Source organism: Paramisgurnus dabryanus, chromosome 19, assembly GCF_030506205.2.
Source record: "Paramisgurnus dabryanus chromosome 19, PD_genome_1.1, whole genome shotgun sequence".
In the NCBI taxonomy this organism is placed as follows: domain Eukaryota; kingdom Metazoa; phylum Chordata; class Actinopteri; order Cypriniformes; family Cobitidae; genus Paramisgurnus; species Paramisgurnus dabryanus.
This window is the reverse complement of record NC_133355.1, coordinates 3,325,321-3,344,217: the sequence shown is the minus strand read 5'-3', so window position 1 is coordinate 3,344,217 and position 18,897 is coordinate 3,325,321. Positions and strand designations below refer to the sequence as shown.

Below are 18,897 nucleotides of genomic sequence, written 5' to 3'. Positions count from 1 at the left end.
CACTACCGATATCCTGAGTTGTTTTGCTAATATTGGTTGTTTGTTACACAGCTGTTTTCTCTCAGGTCCTGAATGTCTGACCTTTTCTAAGTGATGTTTGTAGATTATGCTGAACTTCTCTGATGTAAACAGACCACCAAACACGCTTTAAACCAGCAATAAACACTGATCTCATCCTGAGCTGAGCTACACAAAACCTTCTTCAAATGTGTTACAGACAAATCCTGAAGATATCATCTGAAATCTGACTCGTAAGCAGTGTATATAATGCTTTCTGTAATGCCACAAATTAAGTGAAAATAATACAAAAAGGGGGCTTGATGAATCAGATCAAATAGCAGGTTGTTATCCGTTGTCTATGAGGACTTTCCTCTTTGTCAATACGCAGTGAGATATCAGTCATATAAACAAAGATGAATCAAATATGATTTACCTGACACAGAGATAGCTCGAACTCCTGCACGGATTCCTTCAAGCTTCTTCTCATTGTTGGCAACTCTGTGAAGCAAACATTTTATACTATAACACACATATATCCAACTCAGTTAAATGGTCATTACTTCAGGGGTTTAAATCTGGTATTAGATTATTAGGTAGAGATTTATTTTCAGTTTAAGAAGACTATTTTCAGAACTTACTTTGGGATTGATGGAAGAGCTCTCTCGCCCTCTGTTGGACAGAAAAACACACAACATTCATTTCTGAAGAACAGGATACTGCTAATATATCATAAAAACTGTCAAGAACATTTCTACCCTAACATGAAAAGACAAAAAAAAATATTTTTGAAAGCCATTGAGATGTTTTGTTATTTTTGAGCATTTAGATGAATGTCAGTGTTGTTTTAAACAATACATTTCATTCATTATCAATCCCTGCCTCACTCTGTACATCCCACAATGCATCAGCGTGAAGAAGACCCACCTTTCTGAGGCCTGATGATGAAGGACTGGCTGACGGCATTAAGCAGTCGACAGTAGCCGTCGATGAGGTCAGCCATGTTCTCCGCGGTGGTAAAGTTTGATGTGCTGATCGTGAGAGGCTGTGAGCGGGCGAGAGACATTCACAATGAGCCTTTATCAGCAAACACAGCCACATGGTGATGTCAAGCTACTTTAACAGCTGTACAGAGACCAGCTGCACTGACACATAACATTCACTACAGAGTAAGAAGACACGCCCCGAATTATGTCAAATATCGCACATTGCTGAAGACACAGCCCCAATGATCTCTAAAGCATGGTGCTGAAGACACGCCTACAATGATAACACACTTACTGCTGAAGACATGCCCCCAATCACAGCACACATACGATGCTAAAGACACCCCCCAATTATCTCTCGTGCACACTGCTGAAGACACACCTCCAATGATCTCACACAAACACACACTCACTGCTGAAGACACGCCCACAATGAAGTCTCACACAGATTGCTGAAGACACGCCCACAATGACCACACACTCACTGTTTAAGACACGCCCACAATGAAGTCTCACACTCACTGCTGAAGACACGCCCACAATGACCACACACTCACTGCTGAAGACATGCCCCCAATCACAGCACACATACGATGCTAAAGACACCCCCCAATTATCTCTCGTGCACACTGCTGAAGACACACCTCCAATGATCTCACACAAACACACACACTCACTGCTGAAGACACGCCCACAATGAAGTCTCACACAGATTGCTGAAGACACACCCACAATAACCACACACTCACTGCTGAAGACACGCCCACAATGAAGTCTCACACTCACTGCTGAAGACACACCCACAATGACCACACACTCACTGCTGAAGACACGCCCACAATGACCACACACTCACTGCTGAAGACACGCCCACAATGACCACACACTCACTGCTGAAGACACGCCCACAATGAAGTCTCACACACATCGCTGAAGACACACCCACAATGATGTCACACACACAATGCTAAAGACACGCCCACAATGATCATCACACACTCAATGCTGAAGCCACGCCCCCATCCTCTGACACACACACAGTGTTAGCAGTCCAGAGTAGCATCAGTAGTGTAATGTGTGTGTGCTGTACCTCAGGTGCTCCTGCCACATCCAGCTGTAAGACACCTTTCCTCTCTCTCTCCTCCACACAGGAGTACTGGATACTCTGCACCTGAGTGAAGTTGGCCAGGTGTGTCGGCTGAAAGAGAGAAGTGAGATGATTTACAATATGCCTGTGACAAAACACACAAATACACAGATCTTAAACTTTAATATAACAGTGAAGTTTCTCTTTTCAAACCACACAAATGCCAGGACTGATGAATACAGTATTGATCATTACTGATTTACTGATCACAGCGGGATTTTAGACCAATGACTGTAATTGTGGTGGCAAAAGTTTGATGAAACAAATCAACAGTATTGTGATGATTGCTTATCGCTTTATTTAAAAACATTTGTTTATTTAGATGATTATACAGGATACAACGCAATCTATTTAAATTTGTCTAGATTCTGTTTTATAGTGATTACTACATTTATTTAAGCCCACATCTTACAGTATATTTATGTATGGGATGTATTTATTGTATGTATTTTAATAGCTATACATTTTTGCTTCAATCCTCTGTAATCTCACAAGCCTAACCAGGGACAGGGGTTGCAAATTAGTCTTGGCTATAAACCTGTATGCATGGCATCTACTTTGTATTTTTTTATAAAGCAATGTTTTATGCATTTGTCCCTGTCAAATAAACACTAAATAAATAAATAAATAACATAATAGACATGACAGTATAACTGTCTGTAAAAATACTTTGAAACACTGCATATTTTACATTTGTTAAAAGAGGACGTATCATGAAAATCTGACTTTTTCCATGTTTAAGTGCTATAATTGTGTTCCCTTAGTGCAGAGATCAGCTCATTTGAATTTTAAAGGACACACCCAAAAACGGCATATTTCTGCTCACACCTACAAAGTGTCAATTTTAACATGTTATAATAAATTATCTATATGATATTTTGAGATAAAACTTCATATATGTACTCTGAGGACACCAAAGGCTTATTTGAGATCTTAAAACAGTCTTGTGAAATGTCCCCTTTAAAACTCTATTCACAGTGTCAGGTCTCAGATGAGATGTGCAGGGTTTCCCGCAGCACTTTGCAGTTCGGGTGGCCCGCTTAAGCTGGGAAACCCTACCGCCTTAACTAGGTCGTCCAAGAAAAAAAAAAATTGCTGCACCAAAGGCTGTCAAGCGCACCAGCGCCACACGGCCGAAATGGTCCGTTACTGTCTGGAGGATAGTTAGTTGATAAAACACGTGTCCGTGAGAACTGTAAGTGGACTTATGTTTTGGGTTTATTTAAGCCTGTTATTGTATTAGTCTATAGTTCTTGCAAATTTAAAGTAAATTAGCTGGTGATTTTGTTGTTTGAGCAACCTGCTAGCTAGGTTTCACGTGCACGTTGATTCGATATAATTGTTGAGCGCTCTTGCTCATGTTATTTATGTGCATTATTTACAGTAGTTATACTGTAATGTAATTAATAGTGGGAAATAATCCGTTTTTACAATCTTTGCGCTATCTATCATCGTTCGCCAGACGTTCTACAACATTTGCTTCAGTTTGTGTTTATTAACCCTTTAGTTTCACTTCATCACACAGCTAAGGTATCTGTTAAAAACATTTAATTCATTAATAATGTAGTATGTGTTCATTTTCTCCCATAGTTTCTTCAAAATGAAAAATTTTATTAGAGTGTTTTTAATAAAAATATTTTCATTTTCATCATGACGCATACGCCCCGCCCCTTTGATTGCCCCGCCCTGATGTGAATATGTACACATTAATATCTCTTACTGTTGAGCCCTTGTCTGTCAGGTAGCTGATTCCTTCCTCTGGACCGATAGCGAGATCTACTGATATAACCCAACTCGACTGAGAGAGAGACAAAACATCATATAAGATTTTAAATGTGTGTTTCCTCCACTGGCCAGTAGAGAGCAGCAGAGGACAGTAAGTGTATGTATGAGGAGTGACGTGACGTGACATGACTTACCCCCAGAGCACATCTAAAACACTCTTTATCAAATCTGTACACAGGCGCCAGGATTTCAAAAAACTTCAGTATGCTCTGCTCATCATTCAGGTTGGCAAACTGCTTGAAGGCTTGTTGGATCTGTTTCCTCAGGGTTTTGGCCTGATGAAGAGGAAACAGAGTATTACATTTATTAATGGTAAAACTATTTAACTCAATCATGCATCAAACCAGTACAACGCTCAAGGGGTCTCTCTACTACATACACTAATGTGTCTCTGTGCTACACTTCTCCATTAAAGAAAAGACACAGACTGAAATCTGTGTGTAATAGCACACTGGGTCCTCCTGGTACATTTTAGGGAATTCTATCTGTATACTGAAAGGCATTATGGGACATTCCCTGCTGAGATACACAGATGATATCAGTCACACCTCAGAGGGACGTCTCCACCCGTCTGACAGGAAACGCATGCCAAACATCTGAGGAGGAATTATGGGAAGGGTCTGAGAGATTTCTTTATCTGCAGCCTGATCTCTTAAAACCCCTCATGAAGAAAGACGATTCTCACTGTAGTGTCGTGTTAAAATCAGCTCGGTCATAAACTGAGGTTTATTTCATTACAGTAAATTGCGTTGGAACAAATTGAGAAAGAGGAAACATCTCCTTTGTGTTTTTTAAAAGAAATAAAGTCATACAAGTCTAGAATGACGTGAAGATGAGTAAGTGATGAGTATTGGGGGAACTATGGCTTTAACAAGCGCTTACGGCTATTTGTTAATAGTAGATATTACAACATCACATCAGAAGAAATACTGTTTTACTCAGTCACAGTTGAATCTGATCGATCTCTGTCTGCATTCAGATCTGACAGATGGCTGTGTTAATAATGAAAGCTGTTTTTAATACAATTAAGACTCTAGAAACTCTTCAGCTGCAGGAATTCTTGAAAAACAACACATGGATTACAAGCAATAATCTGTTCTCCAGAAATATCTCTACAAATCTTTCCTCAGATGAAAAACCGTACTGGGTGATCTTAGAGGGATAAAGATTTGGGGGATCGGGGTGGGATAATCATAGTAGTGAAATTAAAACACTACCACACACATGTACACATATGCATACACACACAGGCATGCACATGCATGAACACACACACGCATGCGCACACAGGCACACATGCACGTATGCATGCACACACACACACACACACACACACACACACACAGGCACATGCACGCACATGCATAAATGCACACACACAGACACAGGAACCCATGCACACACAGGCACATACATGCACATGCATGAACGCATACACACGCGCTTAATGACGACCCAAAGGGTCAAAGGACAACCCCACTTTTTTACTAAGCATCTGTTAGCAGGGGTGTGTGTGTGTGTGTGTGTGTGTGTGTGTGTCTGGGGGCTCAGCTGCCACAAGAATAAATTTGGGTGATTCTACTCTTTTGGAGCAAACACACACACACACACACACACACACACACACACACACACACACACACACACACACACACACACACTCACACAAACATTATAGAAAATACATGGAAAATGTGTCTGTGATTTGTCCTGGAATTGTTTGATTTTAGTTTGTTCACACTGCCAATGAGTTTCTTGAATCTGTGTGTGCGTTCACAAACATCCCAGAATGATCCCGTAACGATTCATGACCTGTAATGTATTTCTTATCGTGCATATTTTAACTTTGCTTATCTCTGGAAACCACACACATTTGTTTTTCTGATCCCAAAATCAATTACGAGATATGTTTGAGTTCTCACAGAAGGCACATTTTCTGGGATCAATGCTTTGTGTGAAAGTGGTTACAGACTCACACAGACACCCACCTGCTAGGCAACATCCTAATGTACACAAGCAACAACCTAACAATTCTTAGAATATTTTAATATCATTATTAGCAATGCACTTAACACTATTAAGAGCACTTTAGCAAACAGAAATCACAACCGTTCATAAGGGGCTGGACACACCAAAACTTTTAAACGAGGCTGAAAACGCTTGGACAACGTCGAATGCCAGCTTTCTTCAGCTAAGCCCTTTGGTAGCTCTGATACGTCAGCTGTGAGACGGTTGGTTGCTGTGATACTTGTCCCGCCCCACCTCCACTGTGATTGGACGGCCGCATGAGAACTGACATTGACGAGCGGAGCTTTTCATCCAAAGTTGAACATTTTTCAACTCTCGGGGCTCAGTGCTGAGCGCGGAAAAAACGCTGGGTGCCGGTTTTCAGCATGGAAGAAAACCGCTAGCTGCTGGCTTATTTGAAAAACGCCGAGCTTCCATTGGAAACAATTGAAAACATGCGCGGGTCGCGGGCGTAAAAGTTTTGGTGTACACAACCCCCAAGACATTATCTTCCTCTACACAACAATCATCCTGTGCATGAACAACAAAAAACATCTACTCACCTTTACAGACTCCAGTAAACTTTTGGGGAAGAATCGTCTGAGCCCGACATCTTTCCTGAAAAAAAAAACCAGACCAGATGATCTCAGCATAAACACACTGATGTCATCACTATCACAAACACATCAGAGAGAAAGACATTACATTACAATATTCAAACCTCATATCACTTTTATACATTTAAGAAAATAGATAGTAATGCTGAAACAACAAAGCCATATTTAAATGTCTTCAGATCTTCCTGTATATTAAACGTTACCCTTATGAAATCTCTCTCTCTCTCTCTCTCTGTGAGTATACGGGTGAGCAGGAAACCTAATAAAATCTTCTGGTCCCTCAAGATTGTTTTATTATTTAATCTCAATGAAACGTGCATTTGTTTGAAGCTTTAACCGCATGGCATCTCACCAAAACAATTCACCATGTTTATGAAGCAGAAAATAAACTGCTGAAACAGCATCAGCATCAAACACTTGGACACATCCTATTCTCTAATCAACATTACTGTTTGCCACATTATTGTAGTAAAAACATCAAAACAAGCGATGCCTGATTTAAACTCTGATGTCCACAGGACCACAGCTGTTCCCTGCAGCTGTCAATCTGATCAGAGTTGCTTTGTGATTGGTTTGAATTCTCTGCCCTGCCCCGCCCCCTGAGGGGCGACACACTGTGTGAATGCAGGGAATGACCCGGAACTAACATACACACGTGTGGGTCACACCCCTAAGAGGAGTGAGGCGTGACTGTGTGTGTGAGAGAGGATGAGGATAGTGAATGACTTTCATCAAATAAAACTAAACTCTAAATATAATCGTAGACAAATATATCTGACAGAGAAATATGTGACCCATGCTGGTAAAATCTATTAGTTTTACTGTAATTTTAAGGTATGGATGCTGTGATTTTGTTTTTGAACCTTTAAAAATCTTTAACTGGATTTTCCTCAAAATTAACTTTGCTGACTCTGTCAACTTCAAACAGGTTTAGCTCTTTTATTTTTTTGTGTCAGATTCCAACAAATCATACATCACTTTGAAGTTTTTTAATAGAAATGTCAATATATAAATAACACATTTTGAACATTTGCCAGCACTGGTCACATATTACAGTATTAGTTGACCAATATTAGCGTTAACAACGACATGTTAAAATAATGATGAAGATGATTGTTGATAGATGTTGATGACATAGCTCATGCCTTTCAATAGTATTTTGCCGAAATTATGAAGATACTCACTCTAATAGTTCATAGTTTGATTTCTTATCCAGGGCGTTTCCTCTCATTTCTCTGTAGAACCTCCTGTAAAATAACACAAGAACATCAGAACCTCGCTCTGTTCTGCAGGTACTGAGAGATTAACAGGAAACTGAAGAGACCTGATCTCAAGACAGCCTAACTTCAGAGCGATCTCCTGCTCCACCTGATCTGCCATCTCCAACATGTAGTCAGTCTTCACCTGGAGAGAGAGAAAGAGAGAGACTGAGACGTTAAACTATGATTCATTATTGTTGTTCTGTGCTCAAGCTGTTTGTGAAGGGTAGATGTTTAAAGTGGCAGCAGGACAACATCATCATCATCATCATCATCATCATCATCACAGAGCATCTTTCACCATCTTCTAACTGTTCACACAATGAAACATGAGTCCTGCTGTTGTTAAACTGTTGTGCTAAAGTAAAGACATGGGTCATAAACCTGCTGACCTACTTTAAACACACACACACACACACACAGAGCCTGCGGTTGTAATAGACTGACATCATCACTACTGATGTTCCCCAGCTGTTAACTAGTGACACACGCAGAAGTGCCGTAAGCAACCATCACTCACCTGCTGGTAAAAATAGTTCAGTGTTGGTTTGTCTTCAGTGAACTGACTCAGGAAGCCCTTGGGCAGGTAACGGATCCGCAATTCATACCTAAAAACAAAGAGAGAGAGAGCATTAAATCACACAGTAAATCAATTTCTGTCAAATTGGCCGAGAGTCTTCTGTGTGATCCTCTAAACCAGGGGTGGGCAACTCCTAGTCCTGAGGGCCAGTGTCCCTGCAGAGTTTAGCTCCAACCCTAATCAAACACGGCTGAAACATCTAATTGAAGTCTTCAAGACTGTTTGGAAATGACATTCAGGTGTGTTTCGATTAAGGTTGAAGCTAAACTCTGCAGGACTGTGGCCCTCGATGCCCACCCCTGCTCTAAACTGATGGAGATTTATAGCTGAGGCAACTTCATCCTAAGGTGAGATCACACAAAACCACACACAAAACCACATATAAAACCATCAGCATGTCTGAAGATCTTCACAAAACCATCAGCACCTCCACTGAGTCTGAACAGACCTTGAGCTCCAGGAGATGTGAGATCAGTGTTCATAAAACCCTTCAAGAGACCGACCCAATGATTCATCCAACCACAGACGAAATATGAAATGTTTGGTTCCAAAAACGAGATAAATGCCATTTAAAAAAAAATTTGTTACCGACAAAATCAGTATTGTATCAGGTCAGTATTTAAAAGTAAATTCTTAATTTTACACAAAATCCAATATCCACAGTGTTATTCTGTCATCTTTTCTCCCTTTATTCCCAAACACAATAAATGCCACTCCTACGTTTCAGCAGAATGCAATAAATCCGCTCAACCAATCACAGCGCACTATTCCATGCATTATAAACAATAATGGCGGTGCATTGAATACACACAGAATCCTAGTTTTCCTCATCTACTTTGTACTTCGTGATCAACAAACAAACAAAAACAAAAATAATACTTTGATGGCATTAATAACCTGTGGTGGTTTTCTGTGACTGATTTACGCGAGAGGCAATCGGGTGACTGAAAAATGCCGGGTGTTGCTTGTTCTCACACGACAGCATCAAGCTTCTCTCATGCTAACACATTGACCTCAGGGAATCTTATGAAAAACTTTACATTATTTTACGCGAAGCCAATAAAAATTGAGCAGGACCAAAACATTTTACAGTTGATCGCTGTGAAAAAAGTTCAGTGGCGACGTGCCCAGGATGACTGCAGCATGAATATAAAATGGCAAAGATGAATGCACATTTATATATTGATTCAATAGATTTATAACATTTTTTTTTTAAACTTAACAGTAAGTAAAGTATAATCATTATAATAATTATATAATTATAATAATTTTTATAATAAATCTTTGAAAATCTAATTATGGATTTCAATTTTTTATGTTATTATAACCTATTGATGCTATGTGAAAGTTTGTAACAGAAAATAGTGGTTTTCATCTTGTCACTTTCTTGGTATAGAAAACACATTTTTACAGAAATTAGTCAAAATGGATTTATTGCGTTTTGGAACTAAACTCTTCATATCTTCTCAAACATCCCTGCTTTATCTGATTACAGAACAGCTTGTGGGATTTCCTGACATAGAGTTTTTAGGAATGTGCTGTCATTACGAGAGGATTCCAGAACACACAAGATCAAAGACTCAACTCATAGTACATGTCACAATGGGTCTCATTCACGAAGCATGCGTACGCACAAGTTTGTGCACGGACATTTTCACAAACAAATTATGATTCAACAAAAACTTCATATCAAAATTGTATGAAAACATTCAAGAATAACACATACCACACGTACATGATCATATACTCCAGGGGTCAGTAACAGGCCATACAGCAATATTTTCTGGCCCGCCGGATTATTTTGGAAGTCCGTTTTTTAATCAGACTATTTTTATTTTACAAAAACAGTTTACAAATATGGTCTCTATCATTCCTTCATTCGTTTTTTCAAATTGAAACCATACAGATGCGTGTCTCTGTCATATTAATTAAATGTCATATTAATAAATATCTTTGTAATCGCATCTTCTACTTTAATGCTCAAAAATGTTTTGTTGACCAGCGCTGCCGAAAACCCTTATAAGGAGCTAGATTGGGCGTGTTTTACGCAAATTGCCAACCTCGTGCACACGTGTGTGAACTAGAAAGTTTTCGTGAGTTCAAGTGTGGGTATAAATACAAAAAACATAAGCAAGTATTAGTGAATTAGACACAATAGGACTAATTAGATTATTTTCCACCGTCTTTGAACTATTCAGAAACCATCACACACACGATTCATAAAAAAACAAGAGTTTTTTTTACAAACAAACTGGCATCTGATTGGCTGCATTTATGACATTTATGGTTTACATGAGTCTGCTGGGACCTTTTGTTTACAGAGATTTCTCTGCTCCAAAACTTTGTGAGACATCCTGGTGCACTAACAAGGGTGAAGACGGTTGTAGAAAAGCAGACGCACAATCACGTGTGTGTGTTTTATTAGCAGCAGGTGAACAGAAGCTGCAGATGGCTGATATTGAAAGTGGACCTCATGTGTTTGCTGTTGCATTGTGGACGAGACATAAAATGCCATCTGCAGGGTTATAACTTACGTCTCAAAGACGGACGACGAGTCAAGCCCCTAAAACTCATGGACATGCACATAATACAAACAGATTAAACAAAAACCTCATTCACAGACACAAATTTAGATGGTCTGGAAATTCAAAGGCTCATTCTGCCACAAAAGCCTCTTTCACACAGCCATTATCATGAATTTACCAGAATGAATATACCAGGAAATACAAAAATTTGCTGTGTGTGTCTTTTTACCAGTACGACATCATTCACACATCAGACCCAAAATAGCGGTAAACTTGGCGAGGAAGCGGAAGTTACCTATAAACTGCTGCACGGCAAGGTCAGTGTTGTATTTGTAAATAATGACGGGTTATGACTTCATATCCATATTATCCGTATTATGTTGTTTTCACTTCTGTAGCAAACGCTGACAAAAACATTGAATTAGGTGACTTCAAACTGAACTAAACTGGGGAAGATTCGCAACCTGCGTCTTAAACAGCAGTAATGTTTACACATAAAGTTTAGGTTAGGTTTATTAAGTAAACCTACCTCATCACTCGTCTAAACAAAACTGCTCGATGCCTCACTATCGTCTTGATTGTTTGAATTTATCTCTCTGTAGAAGAATTGTGTACGTGCACAAGTGTTCAGTGTTTCTTTACAAAGTAACATCGCCAACTACTGGCCTTGCACAAGTAATAGAACGTTTTTAGTCGTTTTCGTGTAAACAGGGTTTGTTTTAACATTGTTGTACACAATGTATATTTCAAAAGCACAAAAAAGGCACTGTCAGATCAACATGAAAATCATTTACCTCCATTCATCCTGAGGAAGGTTCTGTTCGTAATTCTCCCGTACGTGGGATACGCCCATATCAGGGTGGAGCCAGTGGATGTCGCCTGATGGAACGTGAGTGAGACGCAGCCCATAACAAGCCACGTGTTTGACTTTATGAATGTCCACAATCTTCTGAATGATTCCCTGCAGACACAAACATACACGCGCAGTCATAAACCTCACAATTTGACTTTTAAATTTGCATTAAAAACCTAATTTAAAGCTTATCATTTAACCTGTTGTTTGTATGAAATGCATAGTATTCAATTCTTAATATAAACCTACAAAATCACGTCACTGATTCACAGATACACATATGACCCACGAGCAGATGGCATCACTGCTGTGAGGTCATCATCTAACCACAAGGATGTGTCACATGAGCACCACTGACTGAATTACACGCTAAATTAATTACATCATCACATATAAGTACAGACGTTCTGTGCTAATAAATTCATGTTATAAGACCTGAAAGAGAACAGTTTCACAGTTAGATCTGCACATTTAAATAACATGCACATCAAATAAAGCCTGCACATTGAGATGACAAATATGTATTAAGACGGGTCAAAATGTTCATATTTAAATATCTCTGCATCTCTACAGATCGTGTCTGAACAGGGAAGGGCAGCTGGAGATTTGGGGAGGTCACCTGAGACCTGATCCAGGAGAACACCACGTTTATCCTTCCTGCTGATGTGACGCTGGGTCTCTAACAAAGATCGCCTGATGTCTGTCTTACCCTTAGGCCAAGTTAATGCCTGTAAGGAATTCATTCACTTAGACTTTATTGTTTCAGTTAGAGCAGGCCTCCTATATCTGCTGTCAGCCCGAGGGGACAGATTTACACATCTTAAGACACACATGTATTGCATCTGACAGCAAAAACATACAGAACAACTGATGGATGATGTGACGGCCAGCGCTTGAAGTGTTTTATGAACACCAAACCAAGTGTTTTAAGAAACGATTTGTTTCTGCCTCAAATTAGTCAAGTAGCTTTAAAATCCTTTGCCAAACTGCAATACCACATTAAGATCAGTCAACTGTCTACCTGATTAACATTCAGACTAGCTTCAATCAGCTAATGACATCAGCTGGGAGAACATCAAAACACCCTATAAATACATCATACAGGACTTGATTATTGAGTGTAGTATTATTTTCTCACCCTGACGTCCGTTGCATCTCCATGTCGGATGTTACTGGACCAAGTGCTGTGTTCGCTGTTGTTCTCGAAATGGTGGAAGACCTTTAGGACCCGGTCAGGTGCTCCAGGGACCCTCTCTGTCCCTGCACTGAGACGAGCCTTGGCCACGCCCCCCAGAGTGTGGTTGGGGTTGGGCTCCAGATATGCTGTCGCCATTCCTTTTCTGTGTGCTAGGTGTCGGTCATATTCTGTTAAGAAACAACAAAAAGAAAAAATGAGTTAGTCATGGATTCACCAATTAGTAACAACCAACAATAAGCACAACATGATTTCACTGTATTGGGAAAGAAAAAAAGAGGAGTGAAAAAAGTAAAGGAGAAGAGAAATAGAAGTGAATGAGGAATAAATTAGGAGTGAAGGAAGAAGAGTGAAGGAGGAGACAGAGATGTAAAGTAGGAGTAAAAGAGGAGTAAAGGAGGAGAGAAGGAAGAGTAAGAGGAGTAAAGGAGGAGGAGAGAAGGAAGAGTAAGAGGAGTAAAAGAAGTGAAGAAAAAGAAAGAGTAAGAGGAGTGAAGAAGGAGTTGAGGAAGAGTAAGAGAAGTAAAAGACGAGTGAAAAAAGAGTAAAAAAGGACTGGAGGAGGAGTAAAGGATGAATAAGAAAAGTGAAGAAATAAAAGCTGAGTAAAAAGGAGTAAGAGGTTTAAAGAAGGATTGAAGGAAGAGTAAGAGGAGTGAAGAAAGAGTAAGCAAAGTGAAGGAGTAGTGAAAGGAAGACTAAGAGGAATGAAAGAGGAGTAAAAGAGAAGTAAATGAAAGTAAGAAGAGTAAAGAAGTAAAAGAGAAGTGAAGAAGGAATAAAAGGATTGAAGGAAGTGAAGGAAGAGTAAGAGGACTGAAAGTGGAGTAAATGAAGAGTAAGAGAAGTAAACTAGTAAAAGAGGAGTGAAGAAGGAGCAAGAGGATTAAAGGAGGAGTGAATGAAGAGTAGGAGGAGTTAAGGAGGAGGATTGAAGGAGGAGTAAAGGAAGAGTAAGAGGAGAGAGGGAGTAATGAAAGAGGAGTAAAAAGGGAAGTAAATGAAAGTAAGAGAGTAAAGAAGTAAAATAGAAGTGAAGGAGTAAAAGGATTGAAGGAAAAGTGTAGGAAGAGTAAGATAAGTGAAAGAGGAGTAAAGAAGGAGTAAGAGGATTGAAGGAGGAGTGAATAAAGAGTAAAGAGGAGTAAAGAAGTAAAAGAGGATTGAAGGAAGAGTAAAGGGCTCGTTATAGTCGTGCGTAGGTCCTACGGCGTAGCAGCGACGGCGTAGGTTCCGCGTCGGTTTTCATTTATACTTTTGCGTCGTCGTGCAAACACACGCGCGACCGCTGGTTGGCAGTATCCACGCGTGTAACCACAGTAGCAGCGCGACCGTCAGAGAAGAAGAACCTAAGCAAGTTAACCCACAAACGAAGAAGAAACAGCAACTTGTTGTGTATAATTTGAGAAAACCAGCAATGATGGAAGTAAATAAACAGCGACTTTTGATTCAGTTTGAGTTAAATCACTCCTCAACTTGGCTCATTTTTGTTTTCACCGTCACAAACGGAAATACCTATGGCGCAGTTTTTTTACCTGACGGGAGAGGTTCTGGTGGACCAATCACAGCGCTTGCGGTCCGCGTAGATCTGACAACGCAAAGCTACGCACAGGCTTCGGATACCTACGCACGACTATAAATCGCCCTTAAGAGGAGTGAAGTAGGGGTGTATTAGGTAAGAAAGTCATATGTTGAACAGATCTTTCTTTGTGTCTCTCACATTTGTGATTCAATCACTGAACATTTGTCTTTCTATCTCAGTGTGTGAAGTGGGTTAAGAACAAGACATCAAAATATGTCAAAGTGTGAACTACATGATATAGAGTATAAATAAAGAGGCGTGTTTTTAATCAGATGAATTATCAGACACCTCACTGATGGATTGAGAGGATGATAGTACAGTAAACCAGCTCACTCTATCCATCCACACTTACATCAGGGTTAACAGAACCAGATCAGTTTATTTCATACACTCAGAAAAACTCATACATACAAGATTCAGGACACAGGCTGAAATGCTGAGAGGATCCGACCATTATAACCATCACTAACAGTCCCAGACACCCATTTACATGATAGGATCAGACACTTGGACAAATATGAAAACACACCCATGACAAAGATAAAACATGAAAACTAACAACAAAAACATTTATGAAATACATCAACTAAAAGTCTCACAACATGAACAATAGTAAAAATGGTCAACACACACACAACACTGTTGAGGCAAACGTTCATCTCCATGTAGAAACACAATGCACACATACACTGTAAAAAAAATCCGTAGAAATTGCAGCTGGGTTGCCGGTAATTTACCGTAGATTTAAATTTATGTTATTTACTGGCAACATTTTGTTCAAAGTTAAATGAACATTTAACATTTACAAGTCTTTGTCTTTACAGAGAACTAAAAAAAACAGCATCAAGCAAAACATTCTGGGAAACAAAATCTGAAGCAAAAAACAGAAAATGTTTGAAGATGATTTCTGGTTCCCAGAATGCTTTGCATGAGGCTGTTATTGTATAGTTTTATTCTGTAAAGATAAAGACTTGTTAATATTTAAAATTTATTTAACTTTGAACAAACTCTTGCCAGTAAATAACATAATTTTAAATCTACGGTAAATTACCGGCAACCCAGCTGCAATAACATTGTAATTTCTACTGATTTTTTTTACAGTGTACCTTTGACCCAGCATCACATCCTTCTAATCCCATCTGTATATAAATCATATTTACACCACTGATGATCTTATTCTGTCTCACCTGTACTCCAGGTGTGGGGGCGTGGCTTACACTGAACAAACCCCTACAGACAATTTCACAACAAATACTGTTGATGGGCTCATTTAACATACAGGTGATTATATCATTGCAGATACATTTGGTTTACATTATATTTTTTTTCAAATGGTTATCTCTTTAATTATTTAATAATTTGGTGCTCCTTGTCATGGATCAAAAGATGTTACAGGTCATAGCAATAAAAAAAATGTGTTTTATATAGCTGAAAACCATCATTTCCTGTTTTCTGAATTAGTCAGTGTCCACTCTGTTACTGTCAAACTCTGTTAACAAGGTAAAGTAACAGCGCTGACAGTCATGAATGTCAACACTGTAACTGTACTTTGGTTACTGTAACAAAATTTTTACACTGACTAATTCAAACAACAGAAATTCATTATTTTTAATCCCCATTAAACCAATGTAGTCTCATTAGACATGCTGTTTGATTCTCTTGTTAAAGTGACATCACATTGATAAAGCCCCGCCCACAGCCGCTGAGTGACACTCCTGCATTACCATAGTTTCCGGCCTCAGCAAGTAGTACGTTGTCAGCCATAGTGAAATGCTATTGTCTGTATTAATCAGATCTATTTTAACTGAAAGCGCTCATCGTCTCATTTAAGGTAAGGGGGTAAGGAGCTGTAGCTCATTTGCATTTAAAGGTACAGACATGAAAACATCAAAATTGGGGCATTTTGGGCATGTTATAATAAATGATCTGTGCAATCATTTAAATTGAAACTTCACAAACACATTCTGGGCATACCTGAGACTTCTATTATATCTTGTAAAAATGGGCATAATAGGTGTAAAGTATTTACAACAAATGTCTGTCTATACCAAAGTCTGTGTCATGTTGCTGTAAAACAGTGTGCTAAAAACACCAAATGAAATATGACTTTTATAAGCACAACTCAATAAAACCTCTCTAATGACTTTACAACTTAAAACGACACGGTGTCATTGCAGGCGATTGCATGAGGATGTAAGTGAATTTTCATCATCTGAGTGTAATGAGTCATCCTGCTGGAGAAATCTGGCAAAGTCAATGAGTCTGAGAGAAACTAAACTGCTGAGTGTGCGATGGGGCGACATATGGCCAGAAACAGCACACGAGGACGTGTTGATGAACAGATGCCTACTGATGCTAAAATCATCTAGTGGAACTGAAATGATGGGTTAAGCCATATTGTATGATCTCATCCACAAATATCCCATCATGCATCAGTAGTGACACAGCCACACTAATGAGACTTTGGTTGACATCAGGGACTGATGAGACAGAGCAGACCTGCATATAAATAAGAAACATTGATTTGAAGGATATCTTCTGGACTGTTTCTTAAGCATATAACCTTCTCGTTTAAATCAAAACTCAATCCCATGTTACAACCGCCTACATCCACTAAACACATGAATGAGCATTACATGAGAGTACATCCGTGTAAAAACATCTGCAAAACCATCACTGATGGATTAGTGGTTTAAATCAACCAATTAAAATTAATTGGCATAATTTTCATTCAGATCAATTTATCTTCCTTAATGATTTCTCTGATGGACCCACAGGGGATCAGTCAGTGAAATTCTTTGCCCCATTGGTTAAACGCACAAAAGCCAATAAGATTAAGACTGAATGAGTGTTTGATAGACAGCGTCAAGAGCAGGTGCTGAACCAAACACACACGCGCACACACTGCACTAATACTATAGCATGTTTGTTTATTGAGAAAACAACAAAAAAATGACAAATAATTATTCACATATGTTTCTTACACAATTCCTGCTGAAAGAGAGGCTAAAGAAACACATGTTTCACAGTGACATGATGATATACACTATGTTTCAGGAATGTGTTTTTCATACAGAAAACTAGACAGATAACGTAACGCAAACTGCACACAACATTAACAAATCATCTCAAAACAGGAAACTAACACTAACAAACAAAACACAGAGATAAGAGAGACACACAAATGTACCTCCAGCCCAGCATAAAGGAAAAGGATTACATCGTCTTTTCTCCATATAGACGGCTGACTGTCTCCCTGAAGCCGATGTAAGGGCCATCCGGTGCCCGTTGCTCTCAAACACCCGCATGAGAAACAGGGCGCACACACACACACGCTGATCTCCTTAAGAGCTCAATCCAGGTTCTGATCTGCCGCGATACACAGACTCCGTTCGGATCGATCAGCTCAACTCGGGAAAACCCAATCACAATCCCGCTTGACAACAAAACTGACCAAACGTTCACAGCACAAGTCAGAGCATCCTACGAGACACAGAGAGTGACAGATGGTGCTTGTATTGCTCAGCCTCACAGAGGCGACTGAAATGATTGTGTTGGAAAAGGCCAGTGCAGAGGCTACAGGGGGCGGGGCCACCGCAGACTCATTAATATGCAAATCCAAGCCTCATTTCCCTTTAGCCGAAGTTGTTTACCAATCAGACTGTGGCTGCAAATCACGGCTGACCTGTTCAGCCTCCTTCTCCCTTTGAGCTCAGACAGAGACCCGTGCCGTTACCCAGCATGCACTGCAGAGACGTTTCTGTGGAGAGAAGCGATGCCCTCTGGCTACAGCTGCTCTTCAGAGGCACGGTGTAAAGAATACAGACCGTCTGACACTTTTGTTACTTCACCCTGAGGCAAAATCAATCAATTATCACAGAAGACCCATGACATTACGACATTATTTAAGGGAGAAATGCTTGTGTGTGTGTGTTTGTGTGTTTTAGGTCTACACAAATATACCGATATTGTATAAAGCATGCATGGCAGGCCAACAGTCTGAATGAATATGATACTAAACTGGATGTTATCCCAAAGTCGAAAGTATTTTACTGACATTTAAAGCAACATTAAGAAAACGTTAGTCAGCAAGCCAGACTACTGCTAGCATAGCATTACAATTCACACATAGCCAAGTGTATGATATGATATAACCGGTTGAAATGGGACGTAGCTTCTGTATCCCCACACGGGTGGTTAAATGATCCTTCACTAACCGTGACAACACAGAGATGGTCGCTTTTGCCGCCCTACACCCTCATCCTCTAAAAACCCTAAATAAATCTGAGAAACAAAGGGAATGCTGGGAAGGGAGGGGGGCTGTGGTGCTCCTCCTATACAAACTCTCCACATCCGGCCTGCTG

General features: G+C 39.7%; 1 protein-coding gene across 7 annotated transcripts in view; it reads right to left on the bottom strand.

Annotated features, from left to right (window-relative positions):
* Window positions 1-18,897, bottom strand: part of ptk2aa (protein tyrosine kinase 2aa) — a 60,506-nt gene that overhangs the window by 19,605 nt on the left and 22,004 nt on the right. For 2 of the 7 annotated variants that reach the window (XM_065284045.2, XM_065284048.2), the window contains exons 1-13: window positions 17,724-17,981; window positions 12,895-13,121; window positions 11,698-11,864; window positions 8,319-8,406; window positions 7,864-7,943; window positions 7,724-7,786; window positions 6,486-6,540; window positions 4,050-4,190; window positions 3,851-3,928; window positions 2,074-2,181; window positions 925-1,042; window positions 639-669; window positions 434-498 (exon numbers count right to left, since the gene is read on the bottom strand). In XM_065284045.2, coding sequence (XP_065140117.1) covers window positions 434-498; window positions 639-669; window positions 925-1,042; window positions 2,074-2,181; window positions 3,851-3,928; window positions 4,050-4,190; window positions 6,486-6,540; window positions 7,724-7,786; window positions 7,864-7,943; window positions 8,319-8,406; window positions 11,698-11,864; window positions 12,895-13,121; window positions 17,724-17,841 — 1,339 coding nt within the window. In that variant the 5' untranslated portion in view covers window positions 17,842-17,981. Of the gene's footprint in view, window positions 1-433; window positions 499-638; window positions 670-924; window positions 1,043-2,073; window positions 2,182-3,850; window positions 3,929-4,049; window positions 4,191-6,485; window positions 6,541-7,723; window positions 7,787-7,863; window positions 7,944-8,318; window positions 8,407-11,697; window positions 11,865-12,894; window positions 13,122-17,723; window positions 17,984-18,897 lie in introns of those variants that run through there. The other 5 variants (XM_065284066.2, XM_065284057.2, XM_065284038.2 and 2 more) reach the window with 4 other exon arrangements.